This window comes from Manacus candei, unplaced genomic scaffold (genome assembly GCF_025592945.1).
Source record: "Manacus candei isolate 608988 ecotype Guabito, Panama unplaced genomic scaffold, ASM2559294v1 h1tg000103l, whole genome shotgun sequence".
In the NCBI taxonomy this organism is placed as follows: domain Eukaryota; kingdom Metazoa; phylum Chordata; class Aves; order Passeriformes; family Pipridae; genus Manacus; species Manacus candei.
In genome coordinates this window covers 472,600-498,022 of record NW_026138151.1, presented here as the reverse complement: position 1 = coordinate 498,022, position 25,423 = coordinate 472,600, and the positions used below count along the sequence as shown (strand labels likewise).

The window sequence follows — 25,423 nt, the reverse complement described above, 5'->3', positions numbered from 1 at the left end:
CAAACACTTCTGTGCTACAAATCACTTGGTTCAACGTTGAATGGCCACTAATAATATTTAATGAACAACAATGAATAATATTTATTCATAAATAAATATTATTTATGAAGCCCACGTGGTTTCACATCCTTTATCTGTGCTAATAGGTTTGGTAATCTGTGACTTTTTATCACTGTGCTGGAGAAACACCCACATTGCTGCCACACTGCTGGGAAAAGGCCGGGAGGGAAAGGTGCATCGTGGTTTTATTTTCAAAATAACTTTGATAGCTTTTCCTCACCTTCCTCCCCCTGTGACTGGAGCAGAGAGAAGCAGAAGGAGTGGCAGACAACAGCCAGTGACGACAAGAAGGATGGTGGCACTGTATGATTATGATCCAAGAGAAAGTTCTCCTAATGTGGACGTAGAGGTACGGCCGGAACCGGGGGCTGTGGGTACCCAGCATGGTCAGGACTGGTGGGCACTGCTCCCCATTTTAGGGTGGGTGTGCAAAGGAATAGTTCAGGATTACAAACACAAGTCAAATGGTTTGGAGCAGATGTGTATGACAAAGCTTATGGCTTCTGTACAAGTAGATTTACGGTTCTTGTCCAAAAAAAATCAAGGAATATCCTCTGTAGGTTTTATTTAATACAGCTGAGTACAAGCTGACTATGGATATGGATGTTATGCCATATGTGTGTGTACCTGCAAATATAACAAAATCTATAAGGAAAAAAGCAGTTATAAATTGTAGGGAATTTTTATTTTCTGATTTCCTTTGCACCCAAGACCATGGTTATTTTTGAGAAGTACCCTAGCTCACTCTAACAAGCTGATAGTCCTGAGTGCTTTCAAATCTCTGTAACCTCCAAAAATCCACCCTCCCTCACAACCTGAGCCAGAAGGATACAGCCCATGGGAACAGCATTCATAATATATTGCATTTTTCTCTTAATTGATGCATCTGAGCTTTCATGAATGTATGTCTTGACTATCTCTTTTTTTGTTATAATAATTTAAGGATATCTTAAACAGCTGAGCATTAACCACATCTTCATTTAAAACCAGCTGAGCATCAATTACATCTTCATTATAGGTTTATCTTCCATGTACCCACTTGCAGTCTCCCATTTCTCCATAACTGTGACCAGCAACAAGAGTCACTTTTTACATGTCTTTGGTGTTACATGGCAAGCCCCTTGGTCCAGGTTTGGTGCAGGTTCCATTTCTGTCTGCACTGTGGTAAGAATGTCAGGGTACACTGAAAGCTCTAAAAAACACTGCATATCTGGGAGCTTCCTCAGTTATCCTTTAAAATGTTGTTTGGATTTTTTTTTTTAATTGGTGAATTGTTTGGAATTTTTTTAGGCAGAAGGTGAATTTTGAAATATGTAAGTCTTGGTGCTTTAAAACACAGCCAGGGTTGTTTTCTGTTTCCTGCTGAACCAAATCTGTTTCTAAATTAGGGTGTTTCAAAGTAATTTGGCCAACAAATCAAAGAAATCGTGCCGATATATTGCAAACATTTTGTTTGTTCTGTCTGCCATGACCACAGGAAATTAATTAACCCCCCCACCCCCTTGTAACATTGCATTTAAGCCACAGGCAATTAAAAAGAGCCCAGTGCACTCTTTGTTTACTGATCAGAGAGTGGAGCTGCCCATTACAAAGCCTTTATTGAAGAGAACCCAGTTCAGCTCCACCGCAGGACTGTTGTGCTTCAGGAGGTTGGACTGGATGGTCTCCAGAGCTCCCTTCCAACCCTGATCCTGTGATTCTGTGAAAAGCAGCTCCCTCAGCTGTTCCTGTGCCCCTTAGTCCTGGTGCTCAGCTCAGCACACAGCAGGGACCTGAGCCACGTCCCACCCCGGTGTCTTGTTCCCTCCTCCCACAAGGATTGATGGAAGGCACCTTTGAAGTCGTGTAGTTCAAAGCTTCACAGTTTGCTCAGGTTGTTCAAGGCCCAAGTGTCTTGGCTTGTTGGCCACAGGGAGTCCTGGGGGTGTTCAGAGCCCAGTGGGAGAGGTGCCAGGCTTAGCAAGCTAAGGGAAAAAATCCAATACATTTAAAAAAAAAAAAAAGAAAAAAAATAGAAAAAAGGCTTTGCTCTCAATTTGGTTTCACCAAATGTGTCAACAGGAAGGAGGGGGGAATATTAGTGGATTTACTGTTGATAAAAGAAAAGATAATCTTTGCCTAACCCCCTGTCCCTTTCCTGCAGGCCGAGCTGACATTCTGCACTGGGGACATTATCACTGTCTTTGGTGAGATTGATGAAGATGGATTTTACTATGTAAGTTGGCTCCTGCTTGCTCACTTCAGACTGCTCCAACCTGCTAGAGCACCTTCACCAGCACCAAGCACTAAATGACAGCCCAGGGGAGGGGGGTTCAGGTCATGTCCCACTGACCTTAGATGGGCATTTCCTCTTCCTCACCAGCTTTGCGTCAGGCAAAAGTATTTCCTTCCCTTCTTGGGAACCTACACTTGCTTTAATTAAAACATTTCATGGTGTTGCAGGGTGAACTTAACGGACAAAAGGGGCTGGTTCCTTCCAACTTTCTTGAAGAAGTGCCTGATGATGTTGAAGTCTTTCTATCCGATGCACCCTCGCGCTACGTTCACGACACACCGACGCGTTCAAAAGCAAAAAGGGTAAGCAACCGAATAAGACAAACTTAAATTCTTTTATTTCCCATTCCATCCTGTCTCATACGTAATTTAGACGTCACTTTTAACACCTTAAATTCATCTGCCCATTTAAAATTAACTCTCTCAAATATCTAGAATAAAACGTAAGGAAAAGCGACTTTAGCCTTCGCTGGCTCGTTACATTTGTAAATGGAGAAACTAAATTGACTGTTTGATTGCAGTCATTACAGTACCTTCCATTCTAATTCGAATTTAAGCAGTTCTTCTCTGGTGATAGTTACTTCCTAAAGCTTCCAAACTGCTCTTGCTACAAAAAGCTCTCGTGGACAAAAGATTGGTACCAGTGTTCCTCTAAATACAAACTGTAACTGCAGCTGATTGACTGACAGTGCTCGTCTTTTAATCCTTATGACTTCCTGTTCCAACTGGCATTAGTTAATTGCTCAGAGACTTCTCTTTTATGAAAGATTAACCATGTTTAGAGTATCTCATTTTTGGTTTTGTTTCATCACTGCAATACTTTTATATATTATATATTTTATATATATTTTTATTTCTTTGCTCATCTGCTTGGAAACAGAAGAAGAGTGTTCATTTCACACCTTAATAAGGCAATGTAGCCTTCACGTAAGTGAGCAACTGAAGATACCAATAGAGATTTCAATTAAAGCTACCTGGCTATCTAATGCAAGTCTTGAAACTTAATTGTGGGGGAAAAGGAAAGAAATATGTCTCCAAAAGCCTTGGCCACAGAAGAGCAGGCTTGTATGCTTCTGCTGAATCTAGTCGAGTCAATTGAGGTTTTTTGAGGAGACAAATCCTTTAAAAAGGAATCCTTGGAAGTCAATTAGACCTCACTTTATGAAGGTCAGCGTTTGGAACATATTTCTTCACGAGCTCAATGTTTATGTTTACATAGAAAGGAGAGTTTGATGTCTAACTACCCTACAAACAAAGCTGCATATTGCATTGTTAGCCAACCTGGGAGGGAAAAATTCCAAGCTCCTGTGACAAGAGAAAAGCACAACAGCTCCAACCCTTACAGAACATCCAGGTGCAGCCTAAGCTGATGCACACGGTAGTTTACAAGGGTATAGTTGGTTTTGAAACTCATTACACTCAAACTGAGCTACTTAAATTGTCTGCCTTAAGATGTGTTTTCCATAATCGATTATACCCCAGCCTGCCTAAGACCAACCGTTCAACGCTCCTGAAAACAATCCCTTCCCACGCTACAATTGACTGGGATTTTTGTCCTAGAAAGTGGACATTTGAAATGTTAGCAACTGTTTGGTTTACCAATGCAATAAAAGTCTCGACCTGAAACATGCAGCTCACTGAATGAATGCATTAGACTCAATATATGGTATCTTCAGGTGTACGTTGGGGTGCTTTACCAAGTTGTTTTGGTTTTTCTTTTTTTTTTTTTCATTAGAATTAGACCTTGATTTAAAATCAAAGTCGGCTTGAAGCCCCTTTGCTTAACTCACTGTTGCACAACAAGCCAGTAAATTGCTGATGTTTTAACTCCAAGCTAACAGGACTCCCTCCAGCATGGATACTACTATGAAAATATCATCTTAATTGATAGTAACCCATCTCGCCAGCTGGGCACTGTAGTTAGGATAGGCTGAGTATAAGCAATTTTAGCATTTTCATCCAAGTGCTTTTGATGATTGAAAAAAAAAAATTAGCTGTTCAAAATATTTAGGAATGCTGTCATCTAACAACCTCATGGCTGCAGCATATACATCAAGCAGTCAGGGTCTTTAAGCTTTCTTTGATTGCAATTAAGGTTCATTTTAGCTTTTTCTTTTTCCTTTTTTTTTCTTTTTTTTTTTTTTTAAGCCAGTGTGCCATCTTCTCTAATCTGTACATAAAGTTTGCTAGCCAATTTTAAAGAAAAGGCATTTAAAGGACATTAAAAAGTAAGTGAACACGTAGCATTTTAAGTAATTTCTTCTGAAAAGAGTTTGGCTTCTATAGATTGCTAATCTGTAGTAATTAATACATTTATTTTTTTTAAATCTATAGCTAAAAGTATCCCTCTCCATTTTAGTACTATCAGAGTACTGAAATGCAAAACCCAAGCCAGTTTTGTGGCTTTTGTGGCCAGAATTCTGGCAAAACAAGTGTATCCAACTTTTCCTTTATAAAAGTATAACCAAACCAGGGCTCTATTGGTGGGTTTCTTATTGTTCTACAATTTCCCCCCCCCTCTAAATTTATGCATTTGCCATAAGCCCGAGCAGTATTTTAAGCCAGAGAGAAGAAAGGAACCAGCCCTTTTGCTTAAAAAGTGGGGTAATGGGACAAAAAGTGATGTTACCAAACTTTCTTGATGCTGACAGCTTTGAAGCTTTCAAACATTCAATAAATTATAACAATGTACCTAATAGGTTCCTCCTGAGAATACAGGTACATCCCGGAGAGCACCATCCCCCACAGTCCATCTCCATTCCGGGTCACCTACGTCACCTATGGGTTCTGGTAGTCCCGGGAGAGGCAGGGATATGTCCTCGAAAAAGAAAAAGGGGCTGCTTTCCAAAGGCAAGAAACTGCTGAAAAAGCTTGGTGCAGTGAAATGATTCATGTGCTGCTCCTGGACAACTTGTAAAAGCTTCCAGTCTGTGTATTTTAATTTTTTTTTTCTTTAATTTTTTTTTTTTTTCTAAAGTCAAAACTAGGGCTTTCATGACTATGCAGTACAACTTTACCAAACCTCTCTGCATTTTTAACTCTGACATCAATAGAATCATGTGAATTGCTTAATCAAAACAGCAAGAAAAAAAAAAAAAAAGGAAGTGGATGTGTTGTTGCAAAAACTTTTTTTTAAAAAAATAAAAAATTTCGTGGGCTTAAGAGCAGAAGAACGTGGTTTTATTTGAAGTCAACTCAACACCTGCAACTCCACTGGAAAAAATCTCAGCCTTTTTAGCCTCCTCTACCCACAAGTGGTGGGAAGAAAACTCACCCCACTGCAACTAATCATTAACAAAAATGGTCTTGAAACTCCTAGTTTAATCAGCCTTGATGTTTTGCCTTATTAATGCACAATGATTTGTACTGTCTAATAAATATACAGCGTATACTTTGTATGTACTGTGTATTCAACTGTCTTCATCTTCCCTAAAACATGGTAATTTAAGATCAAGTACTATGTTACTGACTCCATTCACTGTCTGATGTAACTCCTGGGAGTTTGAAAGTGCTGTGCTAAACGCTTTTTTCTTTTTTTTAGTTTTTTTTTTTTAGTTTTTGCTTCTTTATTTCCCCCCACCTCCAAAAACCAAAACCTTGTATTGGCTTATTCTGTCAACTTATTTTCACTCCACTGAAATCAGATACAGTGTAAGTTATTCAGAACCTCAGCCAGAATTTCAACCATTCAACCTCCAGTTTTGGGGTTCCTGGTTTACTGTTCTAAACTACTGGGAAAATTAAAAAACAAACTAACAAACAAACAAAACAACAAAACAACTCCACACCAAAACCCCTTTACTCCCCCATTAATTTTTTTTCTGTGGAGGTACAGTTCTAAGTTAAAAGGCATTTTCATATTGCTGATGTCAGATTCAGGATAAAGTACATGTTTAAAGTAAAAAGGACAAACTGTGTTGCAGTCACAGGCCACAGCCAGTAATGAGGCTGCAAGAGGCTCTAATCAAATCTTAATTGTGATATTGGCATATCAAGACAAACAATCTTACACACTGATGGCAGTCATTGGCTGTTACTATTTTGTAATTCTTGTCCATTTGTAAATTGTTTTTACTGTTTATACATACTTTTCAGACTGCCTTTCTTTTTGTAATTTATGGAAGGTTTATAAATGAATGATCAAAGCTTCCCCATTGTGTCTTCAGATAATAATGTAAATTACTGTAAGATACCGTGTGCTAGATTATAACATTTAATTAAAGAAAATAACTGGCCTAAAGTTGTGGTAAAGTACTGTGTGGGTGTGTGCATGTGTACAATTGTTGTGTATTATATTTTATATAAATAAATAATTTGATATTTTGTAGAGTGCAGTACGTTTCATAAATCTACTGTAGCAGCTACTTGGTTGCTGTGCCAGCCTTCTCTCCCTCCCTCCTGGCCCTGGCACCCCTGGTCAGATCCCAGGTGCCCAGGGAGCCAAGGACAAGCACATGGCCATGGTGCATGTCACCCCTTCAAACACTGCACCAAAGAAAAAGAGCAGCCCCCAGTGACCATCTCCTACCTTTCTGCAGCTGCACAAGGTCCTTCTCAAGTGACCTCAAATGAAAAAAAAAAAAAAAAATGGATCAGAAGGAATATCTGTGACAGGAGTAAATAAGTGGTATGTAACCAGCAAGAAATACAAAATACTAACTAGAGGATAGAGTAGGCTACCACTGTATGACATCAGAAACACAAAACTATTTGCCCAAAAAACCCTCTGCATCTCTTCACTACAAATTTCATGTGGAAGGAGTTGGCAGAGTTCTCTCAGCCTAGGAAAGGAAAAAACCTCAACTGAATACAAGTCATAGAATTCTCATTTTTCAGAATTGTCAACAGTTAGTTTACTGTAGAATAAAGAAAGGCTCATCTACATGCAAGACTGCAAGAGCTTTCCAGAGACAAAAAGTGCTTGCAAAGCTATGTGGCAATTGTCCCATCTATGCCCAAAGCCCACTGCTGAAGTACATAAGCAAATACATAAAACAGAATCAAACAAGCAAGGAATTACAACAACAAGTTTATTTAAATCTCTCAGAGAACAGGAACAAGCTTCACAACAACTTGGTTAGGAAAATCAGCACTAATCCATATTTTTCCATGTGTGCTATTTTGACTCTGGTATAAACTCTGAAATCCACTTCCATCCACACAACTTCTTGCTTTACAAACTGAGCTGCTGCTGCTCAACAGTTACCAGGGAAAACCTCAGACATGCAAAACAAATCAAGGCCACTGCCCAGTGCTTGGAACTACAAAAACAAAAAACTCCCTGAACCTGGTCAGTGCACTGACACTCAGATGGAAGTTAATATTCACATTTAACAAGCATGTGGTTAAATAGTATCAGTCCAGAAGTTTAATTCCTTTCAGTGATGACAGTGGGAGGAAACTGCTGTAGACAACTGCACAGTGTAGTGAACATGAAGTTACAAGACTAAGAGAAAGGACTTCGACAGGATTGTCCATTCTAAGTCTCACAGCTGCTCCAAGAGCATCCAAGCCATCCCTTTTTGTGGAGAGAACAGTGTAGTCTTGGATAATAAAGGTGCTCCAACAGCTGTGGTAAGGGACAGAGATCATTTTGCCTTTGCCAGTCAGTCGTGTAACTCTGGCATCCACAGCACTTCTTCCTCAGCTGAGCCAGTGTGAAAAAGCCCCACTTCACTCCCCTCTGCTCCCAGGGAGACTCCAGACAGTTTCTAGTCGGTTTGCAAATCCTTCCCCCAGTGGCAGCCTTAAACCAAGAACATCTTACAGCCTCTTTGTAAGGTATAAAACAGTTTAGGAAACAAAATTTGGCCCTCATTTTAACAGGCAAGAAAAACAAGGAATCAACAGTTTTGAAGCATTTTGAAAATTAAAGTGTAACACACTAGCTGAAAAAGTTTGGATTTCGTTCTGCATAACACTCTCTCTTACTTGCTAGAAGTAATTTTGGGTAAGACTTTCCAAAAAAAAAAAAAAAAAAAACCCAAACAAACCAAAACTAAGTTCCATAACTGCATGCATTATCCCATGTTCATGTCTTAAGAAAAAACAAAACTGAAAACCAAAACCTTAGACAATTCTGTGTTCCTTGGAGAAGAAGGCTGATAACTCAACTTCAAAGATAGTAAAGTCTGTCTGAAAGCATCAGATTTGGTTCTCTGTGAATGCTCTGACCAACAAGGAAAGCCAGTTTATGAGCATACTGGCAAGGAGCAGGTACTCTGATAACACCCTGCAGAAAGGGGAAAAAAGAGAGGCAATTATTTTCAAGTAATTTCAATAAGCATGTGTTCACTGTAACAGACACCCCTGGAGTTCCAAAGTATGTGCATACATGGAAAAGTTTATATTCCCTGTTGTTTATGCTGGTTTCTGAAAAATAACATTATATACACTGAACACGTAACAGAAGAACAGATGCAAGAAAACCCAAATTTCCCAACTCCATTCCTCTCCTCACTCCAAAAAAAATCCTTTTACATTCAATACTGGGTCTTGCAGAAGGTGGGACATGGGTTAAGTCAGGCTTAATAGTTGGGATTGTTAAGTTGACAAATCTGAAGCACACCTCAGGCACAAGCTGACTGTGTGCTGATCTTGGTGTGCATCAGAAGCCTCAAGGGAAGTGGAGGAACATAATTCTACCTCCACATAAAGCAGGAAGTACTTCTGCAGGTCAGAAACAGTAACTTCAAGTTTGCTTTTGACACAGAATTTGGAAATAATAATCAAAATAGCAAGTATTTTCTAGTGAGAATAAAGATTAGTCTTCAGAGAGATCAGGTGATTTATAAAGCATCTAGTTCTCAACCAACCACTCTAGGTCCCAAGGCACACCCTGCAGGCTTTTTAGATCTGCATGGGTGTTTCAAGGATACTTGTTTCCACCTTCTTGTGGGTTGTAACTGTACGGAGATGCACAATCTTTGAAGAAAAATATTATCATTTCCCAGAGGAAACACTTACCGACCAGTTATAGTACATGTGGCAGAGTTTGTAGGTCAACCTCTGCAAGTGATCTGGTTTCAGCTGGCTGCCATCATAAATGACATTGTAATGAGTGGGTGTGACACAACCATTTTTCACTGTATGGCTCACAACAAAGAAATCATACCTGTAACAGGAAAAGCAAAGTCTGTTACAGAAAGGACTGCATTTCTGTAAGGACAGTTGGGCAATCCTGTCAATACACACTCATTTGGAACTAAACCTTTAACAATCAAAACAAGAAACACTAAAAAGTGAAACACATGCACTTGAAATGTATGCAATACTCTGATGTATACAAACAGTGCATATTGAAACCCAAGAAATACTGCATAATACATTTGTAAAATATAAGCTTATCCATTTCTTTCATCTACAAATTCACTATGATCTCTTTCCAAAAGGACAGAATTGTGCAAAGTCATTTTCTACTTAATCCCACAGCCCATTTAATGTATATTAATATATTTCCTTTAGTATAAAGCTGCCAGCAAAAGGACTAAGTGTTACTTCTACAGTAACTTACCACTCTGGTCTGGTAATCACTGTATCAACAACAGTGCCAGGGGGTGGGTTTTTAAGTCCTCCACCAACCTCTGCAAAGAACCTGGCACCCACTCGTTTCTTCACAACGATCACAGTAAGTCTTGGACTAAAATAAAGGAAAAAACCCAACAGCTATCGTGAAAAACTGCACTATGAGTACTTCAGGAACAGATTCTCTAGACCCCAGGGCATTAATTCCACAAATAAGTCCTCATTAATTCACTGATTTAGATTAAATGACAGTTTTCATAAATTTGGATTTTTAGTTTAGATGCAACTCTGATACTATTTCTCACCAATTCCATTTAAATATTTAACTTCATAGGGAGACAGAAAAACAGACCAAAAAGAGATAATCTAAATAGAGATCAGATTTCTATTCTCTACCCCACCATTTCATACAGAAAACACTGCCTTAATGGCTTGCTCTTTATCAAAAATGCTGTTAACAGAAACTAAAGAGAAGAAATAAGCACCTCAATTCCTCCGAGCTGCGACTTCTTTCGGACTCTACTTTCCTGCAGTGTAAGGAAACATGTTCATTTTTCAGAGCAGGTTAAGTCACTGCTGTTAAGGTTAAAAGCAGAATGTTGAAAACTGTGCAGAATATAAATCACTGGACAACATAGTCCTTTCAGAAGTGGAAAGAAAAAAAAAATGGACTTACCACGTAAGAGTCATCAGGCTATGATCAACCTTTGGAAATGCTTTGGAAAAAAGCATTAATTACCACATCCATCAAGAATGCCTAAGGAGTGTATGTGCATACATGTGTATTGCAGTCATGTGGTGTGATGTAATAGGAAAATTCTTAGTACATGTATGTCAGGTGTCTGAAATCACGTAAACAATCATCAGAAGGGCAGTTATTTGAGCTCAAGTAAAAATAAGTACGGATAGAAAGACAACACAATCTTCATCCATAACCTCGTTTTGTATCCCAGGGCTAATTTCTCTTGCAGTATAAACAAGAGGGGTGGTGGAAACAGATTTACCTGTAGAAAGAACCGATGCTCTTCAAGCAATCCAGGAACTGAGGCACTTCATAATTAACCAGAGTATTTAGCTGGCCATCTCCAACACCATCACGGTACACAAAGATACGAGAGGGCAAACACTTATTCCACTTGAACCAGTTTCTTAGAGCAGCTTAAAAAAAAACAAACAAACAAAAAAATCTCAAGAGTAAAAGCTGCTAGCTGTAATGAAAATTTATTCCAAAGCAAAAAATGGATTTTTATTCCTAGAAGAACAGCAGTAAGTTTGAAAACTAAGGTCCTCAATCTTTCAGTCACCTGAAACAGGTGAGCATCATGTTACACAAATATCGCCTGCAAAAAGGAACTCTGTGTACTGACACAAAAAGATAGAACCTAAGGAGACTCTCTGCTCCACTGGCCTCCCTCACAGCAGGGAGCTGTCCTCCTTTACATCCAACTCTGCCAAAACATTCTTTGAAGTTCACTGAGAAGTAATTTGTAATTATTGCAAAGAAATACCAGAATCAATGAAAGACTGGACACAAAATGCTATTATTATTAGTTTTCAGTGATATTTACAACTGTATTTTTAATCTGTTTCTATGCAAGTGCAAGCTGGTCACACCTCCCCTCAAGGCAGCAGGGGAGGTGTGTTTTGAGGATCTGACTCCACAAGAGCAGAACTCCTTCCCTTACTTTGCAAGCAGGCTTTGATTCCATCCACAAGTTCTTGCCCACGACTTTGAACAACGCAGCGGGAGAACCACCTGTGAAGAACAAAATAAAAGACCTTCAAAGCACTTCCTAGGCTTCATTCAATGAAGTTATTTTTAAAATGCCTATAACCAGTTAGTCTTTATGGGTGTTGTGGGTCAGTGCAGCCAAGGAGGAGTTATATGAGAATATTTCCCCCATGGTAAAAGTGCCTTAGCACCACTTGAAATCCCTCTCAATCAAAAATAACATTCACACAAGTCAACTGAAAAGGAGAAAGAGCCTGTCACATGCTGATGCCCTCTATTCCATGCACTATGGAAGAAGGACAAGGCTACTCCTTTAAGAGAATGCAGTGGAAAAACTAATGCACAATATATTTCTCATTAACAATGTACAGTAAACCAATTTGGATGTTCTCCTGGTGGCCCTCCACATTCAAGGCACTTTTCAGTCAAGGAAAAGGTCCTTCTTTTATTTTTCTCATTTTTCTGCCTTTGGCAAATCTTACCTTGTCATTGTTTGATTCAGGCTAGAGACAAATCCTGCCACTGACTGCCTTCCAGTTACAGTGTCATGGTAACAATCAATTCCCACAATCATCACCTGCTTCAGCTTAAAAGAAATCAATACAGAACATGTATTAGTACATGAAGACGTGCTGTGAGGTAACAAGATCATGACACAAGCTCTATGGTTTCAGGACACTTAAGTAATCCATGGGTACTGAATTCTTGGATTAAGCATCTCCCTATGTTAGATTTAAATTCATGCCTCTTCTCAAAGGCACAGAAGCTACTCAAAGAACACTCAATTTTACTTCTCGGGGGAAAAGGCTTGCTTTTTAAGTGAAGCTCAGAAAAAGAGTTACTAATTTAAAAAATAAAAATAATCACTCACTGGGATCTCAACACTCCAGAGTTCTCCACCCATTTTGCAGTTCATTTGCAGGGCGATTTTTGTTGCAACAGTCATAATTGTCTGATGTTTGCTTAAAGTGCGAGCAAGCACACACTGACTTGGGATGGGGCAATCTGTGCATAAGTATTTCTTGATGGCATCATATTTATCTTTTCGGGCACTGGACAAGATACAAACCACCTTTAAAGGAAAAAAAATGCTTTGTAAGAAGCTGCATTCTAAGATTTACAGAGCATTTCGGAGTTCTTTAGGAAAAGTTTTACCCTCAAGAGAAATAACCCAAGTGTTCACAGTGAAAGAAGTAACTGTAAAGTTTCAGTGTCTGTGCATCAGAGCTAAGTACAAAGGCTCTTATCCAGAAGGGTACTCATAGTTAGCCTTGGATTTGAACAGGAGTATGATTAGCCATCTAGTGGATTCTCAGGAGTCAAGAGCAGTATTTCTGAAGACAAATCCCACTAGTCTTAAAACACCAATTACAGAGATTAACATGATTTGAAATTATGGATTCAGTTACATACTATGTTTGTGTCAGGGGTAACCCTTTGCTGTAAAACCCTTAAGTAAGCTTCTGTTCTGTCATCTACTTCAATCCTGAAAAGAAAGAAAAAAAGCTTACAGAAAAAAAAACCAAAAACCAATTAACACCTACTAAAACTTCAGAAAAAAACCCAACAGCTATTGAAACTACTTATGCACAAGCATAAAAGCCCACTGTACATCAGTACTGTATTGTCACATTTACAGCTATTAATAACCATATAATATTCACACATTTTGGAGATGAAGAGGAATCACCCCAACCTTAGGCTTCCAAACACAATGAAATTCAAAGTTAAAGGCAAGCACAGGTACTCAAAGGAGGATATTTGTAACAAGAATACATATTCCTTCTTTTGTTAAATATGGCTCTACTCGAGAAGGTTTTGCTCAATGACTGTCTAATTTTTTTGGTTTTGCCATGTGAAAAGCTCTCAGATATAAATGTAGTAATAAATGAGTAGGGAAGTCAGTCACAAGAGAAAACTGCATAGTTTGTATCCTGAAAGCAACTTTGTTTTATGAAAGTTCTCCCAGAAGTCAGTAGTGTGACATACTGCACCATCTCCTCATTTAAAAGCCTAAGCATGGGAACAGACACATCTTAAGAAGTATAAAATAGTTTTCCCAGCAGCTTTCTAAAGACACTCACGTGGTGGGCCTGCTCATCTTGATCCCCATAGAGGGTGTGACCTTGTAGAGGCTCTGAATTAAGGTGTTGGCAACGTCGTGGTTGCGCCGTGTGTGGATTAACAGCCAGTTGTCCATGGGCACAGCACGGATTAAGGGAACTCCCCTGGTCTCCTTTGTCCAGTCAGCAAACTGAGGGTTGTAATCAACCTGTGAAAAGGTGGTAAAGAATGAAAATCAACACCCTACCAGACAAGCTATACCACAACTACTTCCTGATACACTTCAAGAACAGACTGTAACACTTCTGCCTAAAAGAGAACCTCCTTTTTACCTGTCCCTTTACTGCCATTGTCAGTAATTTAACATAAGCTTCATCCAGCCCTTTAAAGAAATCACACTCTTGAAATAATTCATTCCTAATTATGCAAACATACTTCTGGTTTTTTAGCCCAGATAAGTTGTTACTATTTGCTGCACAGACTCTGGTATAAAGACATAGCTTTTGATGCAGACTTCTTTTTCTCCCATTTTTCTTTTTAATAGGGTAACTGCTCGAGAAAGTATTATTATAAAGGAAACAACACATCTTTTAAATAGCAAGAATTAAAAGGGCTTTACAAATACAGTATCTGGATCTGTACAGCTGTGCAAAGTGCCCTTTTCCATCCAGCAGCCATTCAAAACAAAAATCCCTAGTACAGAGCAAATATCTAACGTTTTATGACAATCTATGGTTTAATTCAAATTTAGATTATTCATATTGGTCACCCTACCTTTAAGTGTTCTATCTACTGAACTAATTAGTGGCTTATCATCTCAAAGCCTTGATACATTTTTAATAAATGGAAACTAGTTAGAAACATCTCTAGTCTCCTAGTTTGGGTACCTGAAAAGACTTTTTTTGGACAGAGGGATCGTTTTGCAAGGAAGACACTACTCTAATGTAGTGCTTTCAAGAGTTTCTAAATAGAACTTGTAAACAGTTTAAGAAGTTTGCAAGTCTTCTGCTTGGACAAAGATTTGTGTGTAATGTTTTCACTCATTATCCCCCATTTATAAATCAAAAAGTACTACTTCCTTCCTTAAGGACTTGTTTCATCAGTGAGAGACCCAGAAGATTTTGGAAGTTGATTTATTACTTACCATGTTTCCTGATTGAAAGATCTTTTCTCCTTGAACAACTCTTCCCGTAAAGGTCACTGATTTATAATCAAAGCTTAAACCCCAGTTTCCAAGTTCCTTCTGAACATTGTCATCTCTGTTTAAAAACAAGATTTAAACAAAAAACATAAGAAATTTGTTCTTGCTGACTTCTTTTAAAAAACAGTAAGATTTCTAAAGTTTTGCTGCAAGAAAGAAGTTGATACAAATCTTTCATGCCACAGAAGTACAGAAGATGTTGAGGTGGCATACTTTTGGATGTAGTTCAGAAGTCTTCCAACTTCCCACTGCCTTTGCTCAGGTGGCAGCCGGGTGTGAGTCGCCAAGTCCTTCATCATGTTGAAGTCAGTTCGCATCTTCTCCGTTAATCCTGGCAACAGCAAAAGCTTTTGCTGAGTCAAAGTTAAGACTAAGGACTATGGAAATTCAAATTCCAAGCCATACAGATTGATGGTGCATGTACTGCAGGCACAGAAAGTGGTGGCAGTATTAGTCAAGGTTTTTAGTTGCTCTCTGTGCATACATTCCCATCTGCACAGCAAAAAAATTCTGGATTTTTGTGCTTGAGAGGAAACCGCACAAGGAATGCAAAATGAAGACCACACAAGGTCTTTTCTTTACATTTCCAAATCAAAACAAAACAGTGCTGAGATGGACAGGTACTGCTAGTGCAAAGTGAGTATCTCAGAGCAATATACATATTTACAGATCTTACAAAATTATCCATTTCTAATAAACTTCTCTTTTTCAACAGAAATTCTACCACCAAAAGTCTCTACAAGTTATCAGTGTGCCAATGTTGAACACTGTACCTGCAGACTATGCAACATCAAAACCCCTCCAACTTTTCAGCCTTGTTTAAAATCTTTTAGCTACAAAACTTGTTTCTAAAAACTCACATTTGTAAGAAACAAGACATTTCTACTGCACAAAAGGCTGCTGTCAAAATGCCCATTTCAGTAGGCATTATGGTTTGACAAATGCTTTAATATGAAAAAATACTACAGTACCTGTTAGAGAGCACAGCTCTGGAATTAGAACCACAGTTCCTTCCACATTTCTACTCTTCTTCAGCTGACTGATCAAGACAGGCTGCTTTGGATCACCAATGTCTATATTATATTGCTGTGTTAGAAATATATATTCCATGTTAGTTTACTCATAACAAAGCTTTGGCTTTCCTAACCTCATTTCTGCATGCTGGGACAATGCATCTGTGTCCCTCCCATGTTACCTGTCCCTGCTGCCACCTTCCATATGCTTCCTTTTTGAGTTTTCCCAAGAGCTCCTTGCTCATCCACACAACCCTTCTGACATTTTTGCCTGACTGACTCCTCCCTGGGATGGAGGACTCCCACCAAACCATACTGGGTAGGTTATTTACTGATCTCAAGTTACATAGCATCCATTAAACATAACATTCTATTAGAAATATTATTAATTACAAATCCATGCATCATAAGCAAACCTGTAACAATGCTCCAAGTCACAGCACAACACACAGAGCTAAGCTTCCATACCTTTTTGTAGTACTCCAGGAAAGTGATCTCAGCACCATCTGATTTTCTAAAGGTAGCCATTGGATTGCTATCCCAGTTGATGTCATCAATTCTGTATGTTCTGTTATTGTACCTACATAAACATTTAATTAGGTTTTGTTTAAATCTCAAATAGGAAAGAAATACAACTGGTGAGACAAAAAAGTTAATCACAATACTCATGTAAGTTGAAAGTTTTTCTCTTATCAGAAGCAGTAACTTCAAGTTTTCAACTGTAAGAGGCTCTCAATTCTACCAAAAACTGAGCTGTAATAAACCCAAGAAAACATAACTAACCCAGTATATACTTTCTGCTTTTTTAAATGCTGTCACCTTGATTAATTTGCCTGCTTGACAATGACAGCATTTGCATGCTTTCTGATGCTTCACTGTGTACTTCAGGATGTGGAGCATAGAGAGATTTAAGACAACAAGAGCCCACAGAGACTTACCTTGTGAGAACAATTAAACCAATCAGCTCTTTAGCACAGGCATCTCTAAACCTTTCCTCTCCAACCTGGGAATGAAGACTGTGCATAACATCCAACACTGTCTCACCACGAAGAACCTTATGGCTCACATCTGCACACAACATAATGCTCTCCTCATACTGGAGGATGGAACTTGAGAAGCCTGGCCACACCATCAACCTGTCAAAGGAGAACATACACAATCTCAACATCTTAGAGCATCTTTATTCTCACCCCTTATTTCTGTCCACTTTCATGGACATCAGAAAGCGGTGAAGACACCAAGAAACCATTATTCAAATATAAACAAGCTCTTAAAAGTTAACAAAATGAAAAATATTTTACATGTAGCTATCTTTAATCAGCTCAAAATAAGATTAATTGAGCAGCTATAACTGAAGTGAAAGCAAGGATGCCTCAAAAGCTAAGAAATTTAATTCATGCTATTAAATATCTCACAGACAAAGTGTGTAGCTATTTAAGACACTTTTAAGAGAAGAAGACCAGCAGTTTATGTAGTAGAACACTGTCCAGTTTCTTCCACCAAATGGGATCTTACACATACATGCAACTAAGTCAGGAGAATGAGATTTTATGCTTCCCAGGAATACCTGTTTTTATGTGCATGGTTTTATTACAAGATAAATCCCCAAATATCAACCCCTCTCCCAGCACCCCTCCTAAACCTAAGTATTTTTGCCACACCTGTGATTAGGGATGCTGACTGGATCCCCAGGGTTGTAATAATTACGGCCAATCTGCTGCAAATTGAGCATCTTCAAAAGCCTAGGAAAGTTGAAATATGGATGTCATTTAGCATTACTATTATTCAGCCCATCACACCATGCATGATCCCATTCCTCTACATAACCTCATTTTTTATTTGTCTGACTAGATAAAACATGAACTTTTTAAATTGAGTTTAATGAAAAGGTCATGGACACTTATTAATGACAGTCAGGTGAGGTAAATTCAAATACAACCCAACCCTTCTCCAACCAGATGAAGGTAACAGTCCAAACAAGCTACATCTCAGATGAACCAGACAGTCCAGGTACCATAGTAAAGTGGAAATACCACAGCCAAAAAAAGTCATTTGCCAGTTCAAGGTCCTGCTCTATTATTTGCTTTAAGAGGCAAACCCACAGACACAAAAAGAGAGTAGGGATAGGAATATCTGCCTACAACAGTCAGCATTCCAGTGTGAATCTGCTTGCTCAGGAAAAAGGTATAACCTCATTTCACACTAACATGAGCCAGAAATACACACATAATGCACGTTAAAATATTGCCAGATGTGGTTGGCCACAAAGTAACAATAGCCAGAAAGGCTTAAAAACTTACATTTGCAATACTTATTTACTAAAATCTATTCTTTGGAATGAAAAACCTTAACTCATGTATTTTCAGAAAGACTTCTTATAAGAACGTAATTGGTACAGCAAACCTTCTAAAAATGATGTTGTAAAAATGCAGACATGTAGGTGAAGTAGGTGGCAACTCATTAGTCAAAGTGATTGTTATCTTCACATCCTCCCCATTTCGAGTCCTACTAAACAGTTCAGTAACCTGAGAAAGGGAAATGAGGTTAATAAAACTAGAGGCAAACAGGGCTGTATCTGGAATTTGCTCCAGTAATATCAAACTGGACTTGTACACTGAGATTCTGTGCAATAATTCAAGACTAACTGAAAAAGGAATGTGATTTTCTACTAGGACTGTAAATTACAACCTGATTTGGGTGAAGGTGACTAACAGTAGAATGGAGACTATCCCCACAGCAGCTGAACTCAAGATGAAGATAAGAAGATCACTTACCAATTACCATGACAGGAAAAAGACTCAACTTGAGGAAATAAACTTAATATATTGCCAACTAACATACATTTAATTACTGATTCAGGTACTGGGAGGCAAAAAGACAAAAGATTAGAACACACAGTGAAAACATCTTCCTCCTCTCCCTTTCCCAAACTCAGCTTCACTCTGGACTCCCGTGTTCCCTCTGAACACCACTGGCTACACTCAGTCCCTCCAGTGAGGCAGTGAGTGGCACAAGGGGCAGGGGTCAGCAGCAGTAATAGTGTTTTCCCTTTGCTGCTCCTTTCTTCTTAGATTTTTTTTCTGCTTTGATGTTTTTCCCTTCTTTTTAAATACACAGAAGTGCCACCAGCTTTGCTGGTGGGCTCAGCCTTGGTCTGTGATGGGTCCATTGTGAAGCTGGCAGAAAATGACTGTGCACAACACAGGACAGCCTGACCCTTCCCAAGAGAGCCACCCCAGACCACCCCACTACCAAAATCCTGCCATAACCACCCTTTTGATTATGTTGAATGTTAGTTTACAGAAGTTATGAAAAGAATTAAGTAGAAAGACAACTACAGGAGAAATACTGTCTGTACTACCCACTTCTGTGCAGAGGGTTATTCTAACCTGCAGAACCTAAGCATTAGAACCAGACATTTATTACCAAATTTCTCTACACGAGCAAATTAGCTCATACTAATACACTCAATCCAACTAAACACTACTTGTGGGACATCAATTCCCTAACTTCACCCCGGCTAGTAAGGAACAAGAAGCATCATAAAACACGAGTCAGACTAAAAAACTAAACCAGCATGCTCATATCATACCTTATTGCGTAGTTTTTGTGGCAAGAACAATATTGAGCCATCGAAGGCGTGGGTCCTGCCAATGTGCTCTTCGTGCTGGAAGAGCAGAGCGGAGCGAAGGCGGCGCGATTCCATCTCCGGGCTGTAGCCAACGTGGTACTGGTACAGAGCCCACTGGGGTCGAGACGTCATACGATAGTGATTGGAAGTTAATTTTATCATTCTACCTGACATACCTAAAACCAGAGGCAAACATCTTAGCAGTCACAACATTTTACCCGTTTATATTCATACAACAGCTCTTAGAGGTTTTTAAAAACTGTGGTGTTCAGACAAAGATTAGAGGTCGGCTGTGCATCTGTCCAAGCTCGGTGAGCTATGGCACGGTGTTATGAGACATTCATCTGCTCATCAGAGCTTTCTGTAACTCCTTCAGCTGGCAGGAACACTCTCACATCACATGAGGTAAACATTTAGATCAGCAACCTGCACACAGATGTAAAGGGAAAACAGCAGGCCAGCACTACAGCTGCCTACAAAGGACAGAGATCCATCGACCAGCAGCATAGCTCTAGACAGAATAACTCCGAATGAGAACAACTACACTGCTCCTGGCCCAAAGTGACTTGAGCAGAACTAAGCCCTGTCATTCCTGGGCCTGTGCCATGGTCCAGTCATCACTCAATTAAGTAAAAGTGGACTACAGTCATTGCTGTATGGTGTGATGTCTCATACTTGCAACATAAAACCATCATCAGCATAGAACCCGCACTGTGGAGCATTAAAAGGATGAAGGGATTGCATTCTAGCAGGCATACAGGACCATCATGACAGTCTGCTGTACTTGTCATAAGCATGATTTAAACTCCAGAAAAGAAGCATGTCACCTTTTCTTTAAACTAAAAAGTTTCTCGAGAAGAGATTTCAAATTCCACATTTATTTAGCGATCTTTATCAAGTTGGTTAGTGAATGGGTTACAAGAGCAACTTTTATCTTTTTCTAGTACATAGTAAAGGTTTTTGTTGTTTTGTTTTTTTTTAACTCAGCTCTCTAGTGGAAACTAAAAGCAGAAGAAAACTATTTTTCATTTCAACTTGCTTATGTGCCTATAGTCTAAACATACCAGTTTTTGATTCTTGCACATGCACCATGGTCTGTCGAGTATTGACCCCCAGGTCATGGTAATCCCTCCGACGTCCACCCCTCTCTCGTAAACACAAATCCTGGAGTCCCGAGGAAACCCGTAATCCTAGGGGTTTGAAATTTGAGGATCAGAATCAAGTAATAGATATATTATAGATATTATTATTTATTACACAAATTAGAATTAAATACAATTCAAATTTTGAAAGGCACACATATAAATTTAAGAGAAATCATGAAATGCTAGTTTTCTGCTTTTGCTATGTAGCAAACATCTTAAAACAGAATTCAAGGAACACATAGTAACTTCTGAAAATATATGGACAGGTAACTAGTAAGCAAATAGAACAGTTCACAACAGGATGACAAAAAAAACCCAGATGTCAATCCTCCAAATAAACAATCTCTTCTGCAAATACAGGGAGGACAGGTCTCTTTCCTTTTATCTCCAGCTGCCACCAAATGTAAATACACTTTGATGTGAAACAGGCAAGAAAGTTTAATTTCCTTATTAAGATTCAAGAAAGTAATGAAGTATCAAAACAAAATTTACTGTTGGTACTCATGTAGTTAATTGTGTCAACTATTTTGACAGAGGACATGGTACACATGAGGTACCTCTCAAAATTCCTCGTTCAGTTAGAGTGACAATACCATCACCACAAGGTATGTATCGTGAACTTCTCCAAATCTTAGTAATAAATCTCATTTTGAAAAGAAAAAGAAACAGTCTAAAGAATGTCTTAATTGCATTCTCTTCAAAACACAAGCTCTTGTGGGCAATGAACTTTTTTCTCCCTGTCTGACCTTCTGGCCTTCTCTCCTGCCGAACGCTCTCAAAGCCCCTCAGTCGTCCGTGGCCTCCGGGTTCTCCCGATGGGTTTGAAGGAACATCGACCCGCTGGGGCTGCCGACCCTCACCCAGCTGACCTGGCAGATCCAGTGCAACCTGCCATGGTTGGGAACAACTTTTTCTACTGCAACTGAAAAAACACCATACTTCCAAGAGTACAGCAGAACGTTCACCAAGTAGAGAATACTCAAATACCCAAGTGTAAGAGTTCCAGAAGATTAAATCTTTTTTTCCTGTATTAAGTAGCAGTTATTACTCTACCCTTTAACTCAAAAATACTGAAGTTCAGGATTTTTTTCCTAAGTTAATATTCATTTAACTAACAGTCAGTACAAATCTTTCCAAGCTCTAATTAAAATTCATGGACTTCTCATTTGAGATCAGTAGCTAAGCAGGTCTCCTTGCTCTTACACTCTCCACCTTGTAAGATCTGTCAAATGTACACCCTCTAAGAAGTCTGTAAATACCTATAACCACTACTGCAAAGATCCAATGTGCAACAACCCTGCAAAGCATACCTGAAAGTTATCAGAGCCCAGTGCTACCACAGTCACAGCATATTACAAAGTTCTGTGCTCCCTATATATAGTATTCATAAAAGTAGTTCAGCAAAGTTCTCTACTTTGCTTCTCTCACCTATACTCCATCCTCGCCTCTGAAGGAAGGGGCAATGCCATCTACGTGGATTCTCTAGTCCAACAGCTGAACACTGAGCCCCTGAGCTGACTGTATTCCTTTCCCATCCACAAAAGGATCTGAGCAGAGCTCCATGTCTGGTGTATTATGATGTCTCTGTATCAGACCAGTGTAAAAATCACATGCTGTTGTTCACTTCTTGTTCCCATCTTTCCCTGCCATCCAGAGTGTGTTCTCTCTTAGGTTGAGATACAGTGCATGCCTAAGCCCTCACTTTCCAAACATTTAATATAAACCCTCTTATGCATTCCACAACCTCTTTTCAACATATCTTTGGAAACACTTCTGGAACTAACCCTCTTGGAGACAGATACACACAGTCTACATGACAGAAGAGTGGCAGCCTGTATAGAAATAGAATGCCAAAACAGACTTTTCTTCACTCAGAATTCATCAGCATTCAAAGTCCATATAAAGTATTTAACCCCTACCTTTTCTATTACTTTCCTCTTCACTAAGAACAGGACACTGATACCACTCCCTGACTTCTGTTAACAGTTCTGTGCAAGTCAAAGAGGCCAAATTTGAAGCAGTCAGGTCTCTTAGGTTTATAAATTCTGTTCCAGGGCCAAGAGGTGCATCAGTGCTACTGCTAATGCACAACAGATTTCACTGTTTGAGAAACAGAACTGTTAATTACCTTCTATCACTATTTAATCTCATCTGACACTGGCAAGAAAATTACTAGGAGCACTCCTCCAGTCTGCCCATGTGCTCAAATGAAAGATGATCACTGATAACTGATAAATTTAAGGAGCTGCTTTAAAAAAATCTCCAGGTATGTGGCCATGGCTGCAAACACAGAAGTATCAGCCATTTCCAAGTTACAGTTTGATCAGTGCCTGCAAGTGCAAGACAAGCCCTAAATACTAGCTCCAATGCATAAACTCCTCGATATTGAAATTAAAACCAAGAAGAATAGGTCAGAACACCTGCCAGACCCAGGTTCTGCCCAAATATGAATCAATAGCAGCAGCAGCCTAATATATGCTGTTTCTCTGCAGGGTAGCACAGAGGACAAAGCAGGCTGTGAAAATATCTATCTATTTCCCCCAGCTCTATTATATATATATATATATATTTAACTATATATTAAATAGTTTGTAAGGACACCAGAATATCCTTAATAAAATGGAGTTATATTAACTATACATCTAACATAATATATACATACACACATACAATATCTAACACATATGCCTGGTAAATAGCTGAGGTATGACAATCCCCATTACATTCACTTAAAAGAAAACCAACTCACAGATGGATCTCCTGCCATAGGTCCAGCAGCCTCCTGTCTGGGAGGTCTTCCCCTGGCTCTCGCTCGGGCTCTTCCCGTCATCTTCTAAAACAAACAACTTACACCGTTAGTGCTCCATTGCCTCCTTCCCCATCCTTATCCCGACAAATACTACGAGCAGCACCCCACTGCATTTGCCACGCTTTAATTTCAGTTAACTCAGTAAAACGCACCCCTCTTGGAAACATTTTTGGATCTCCGCACTAACAGAGCCATGACGGGGAGCGTGGGGAGGCTTTACAGGCAGGTTTGCACTGACTGGCACAGGCCAGCACGAATCCTGAGGCTGGTAAGTCAATTAGAACGGAGAGCACGGCAGGACCTGCAGCCTCAGCCAAGCGTAACTCAAAGCCTTCTAATGTTACTTTCGAGTCTCTCAATTCAGCCTGATTTGTTACACCAGGAGCAGCTTCACCCAGAGCACGTGCCAGCGTTACCGCCTGGTCACTGCCGCCCCCAACCCCGACCTGCCCATCCTCTGCCCTCACCGCCGCCCTTCCCGGCCCCACCACCCCTGCCCGCCTCGAGCCATCCTTAGGGCCACGATCCGCACACAGAGCCTCCCAGCCCCGCCGGTCCTTGGCGTTACCTCGCCCTGCCCTCCAGCTGCAAGAGGACTCTGCTCCTACGCAGCGGCAAAGAACGGGCCGTCGCCGCACGATTTAGTACCTCCCGAAGGCCACACCCCGGGGTCCCGCCCGCACCGCCCCCGCACGGCCCCGCGCGGCCCCCGCAAGGATCCCTCACCGCCCTCGGCACGAGCCGCCGGGGCGAGGGAGGAACACGCGCTCGGCGCTGATTGGTTGCCGAGGCCCGAGCGCGGCCGAAGAGCGCGGCCGAAGAGAACCGAAGGGAGTCGAAGGAAGACGAAGAGAGCCGAAATGAGACGAAGAGAGCCGAAAGGGGCCGAAAGCAGCCGAAAGGAGCCGAAGGGCAACGCATTTCCCGCTCTGGCGGCGCCCCCCCCGGCGCTCGCGCTGCCCCTGCGGGCGGGGAGCGGCCATGGCGCTGCCCTCATGGCCGAGTTCTGCTCGAGAGGGGCTCGGGGTGTCCCCTCCGCCCCCTCCTGCTGCGTGTCACCCGTGCGAGATTAGAACGTTCCCGCTAAAAGGCGATTTACTCCTCGTCCCTCTCGTTGCTTGAAAAATAAGCTGCAGTTAACCAGGAGGTGGAGCAATAAAGCAAGAAATAAAACTCTTGATGTTGTTTCTGGTGAAGAGCTGCATCGCTCAGCACCGTTACAGCCACAGTTCTACTTCTGTACGCGTTTAAGCCATGACTTTAAACTAGCACATCTTACGACTTGGAAGTCAGTTGTCTGAAGTGGGAATTCACTCTCTAGCCAGCTTTTCCACGCTCCTGTGGAAAGGCAGGATGTCTAGACGGCACCAAGGCTCAAATTCACCATTTCTGTTGTTTTTAGTGTGCCTTTGCTCAAAGTTTAGGTGTCTGTGACGTGTTTGGAGACTTCAAGGGACAAGAGATAACATTACCTAATTAAATACTTACCATTATGAAAGACCACTCTGATCCTATGGGGTCATTTACAATTTGCTAGAGAGTGAATTCCCACTTCAGGCCGCTGACTTCCAAGCCGTAAGATTTTCTACTTCTGTTGTGAAGTCCAAAATACGAGTTATGATTTCTTGTAACAATCACAGCAATTGGATCTGCAGTGCACAAGGTTTCTTTTCCTCCTTGCCTGTTATTCCAGGTAGAAGTGGTTAACGCTGTTAATATCAATACTAAAATAATACGAATATCTCTTTTTATTTGATTCATATTGTCAGTTTGTCCACAAAGCCAGCTTTGCTGTGCTTACTATGTCAGTGCAGCAGCCCACTTAGAAAACCAAGTGAAAAAGAAGAGTTTTCAAACTGTGAAAGTGTGGATGTTGCTACTTAAAGTACTTTTAGCATGCAATTTTTATTATTCACATATAAATCCGGATAAATATTTAACGCACTCAATATATACACTTAGATGGGGCA

The 25,423-nt window shown here is 40.1% G+C and overlaps 2 protein-coding genes across 5 annotated transcripts in view; one reads left to right on the top strand and one right to left on the bottom strand.

The window, feature by feature from the left end:
- Nucleotides 1–6,661, top strand: part of RIMBP2 (RIMS binding protein 2) — a 130,204-nt gene extending 123,543 nt beyond the window's left edge. For 2 of the 3 annotated variants that reach the window (XM_051769129.1, XM_051769128.1), the window contains 4 exons: nucleotides 306–409; nucleotides 2,204–2,275; nucleotides 2,503–2,637; nucleotides 5,034–6,661. In XM_051769129.1, the coding sequence (XP_051625089.1) occupies nucleotides 306–409; nucleotides 2,204–2,275; nucleotides 2,503–2,637; nucleotides 5,034–5,222 (500 nt within the window). In that variant the 3' untranslated portion in view covers nucleotides 5,223–6,661. Of the gene's footprint in view, nucleotides 1–305; nucleotides 410–2,203; nucleotides 2,276–2,502; nucleotides 2,638–3,214; nucleotides 3,353–5,033 lie in introns of those variants that run through there. The other variant, XM_051769130.1, reaches the window with a different exon arrangement.
- Nucleotides 6,662–7,334: 673 nt separating this feature from the next.
- On the bottom strand, nucleotides 7,335–24,155 carry PIWIL1 (piwi like RNA-mediated gene silencing 1). Of its 2 annotated transcripts, XM_051769138.1 has the most exons (22): nucleotides 24,022–24,155; nucleotides 23,394–23,477; nucleotides 21,391–21,532; nucleotides 20,564–20,689; nucleotides 19,461–19,675; nucleotides 18,272–18,393; nucleotides 17,530–17,610; nucleotides 16,807–17,004; nucleotides 16,337–16,448; nucleotides 15,827–15,941; nucleotides 15,069–15,186; nucleotides 14,799–14,913; nucleotides 13,675–13,862; nucleotides 13,004–13,076; nucleotides 12,462–12,662; nucleotides 12,073–12,176; nucleotides 11,544–11,614; nucleotides 10,863–11,016; nucleotides 10,344–10,385; nucleotides 9,848–9,973; nucleotides 9,301–9,448; nucleotides 7,335–8,566 (listed from the first exon to the last, which is right to left on the bottom strand). In XM_051769138.1, the coding sequence occupies exons 2-22, from the start codon at nucleotides 23,472–23,474 to the stop codon at nucleotides 8,450–8,452; spliced, it is 2,649 nt and encodes an 882-aa protein (XP_051625098.1). In that variant the 5' UTR covers nucleotides 23,475–23,477; nucleotides 24,022–24,155; the 3' UTR covers nucleotides 7,335–8,449. The 2 variants fall into 2 exon arrangements, with proteins under 2 accessions (XP_051625098.1, XP_051625099.1); XM_051769139.1 differs by lacking the exon at nucleotides 10,344–10,385.
- Nucleotides 24,156–25,423: the final 1,268 nt, after the last annotated feature.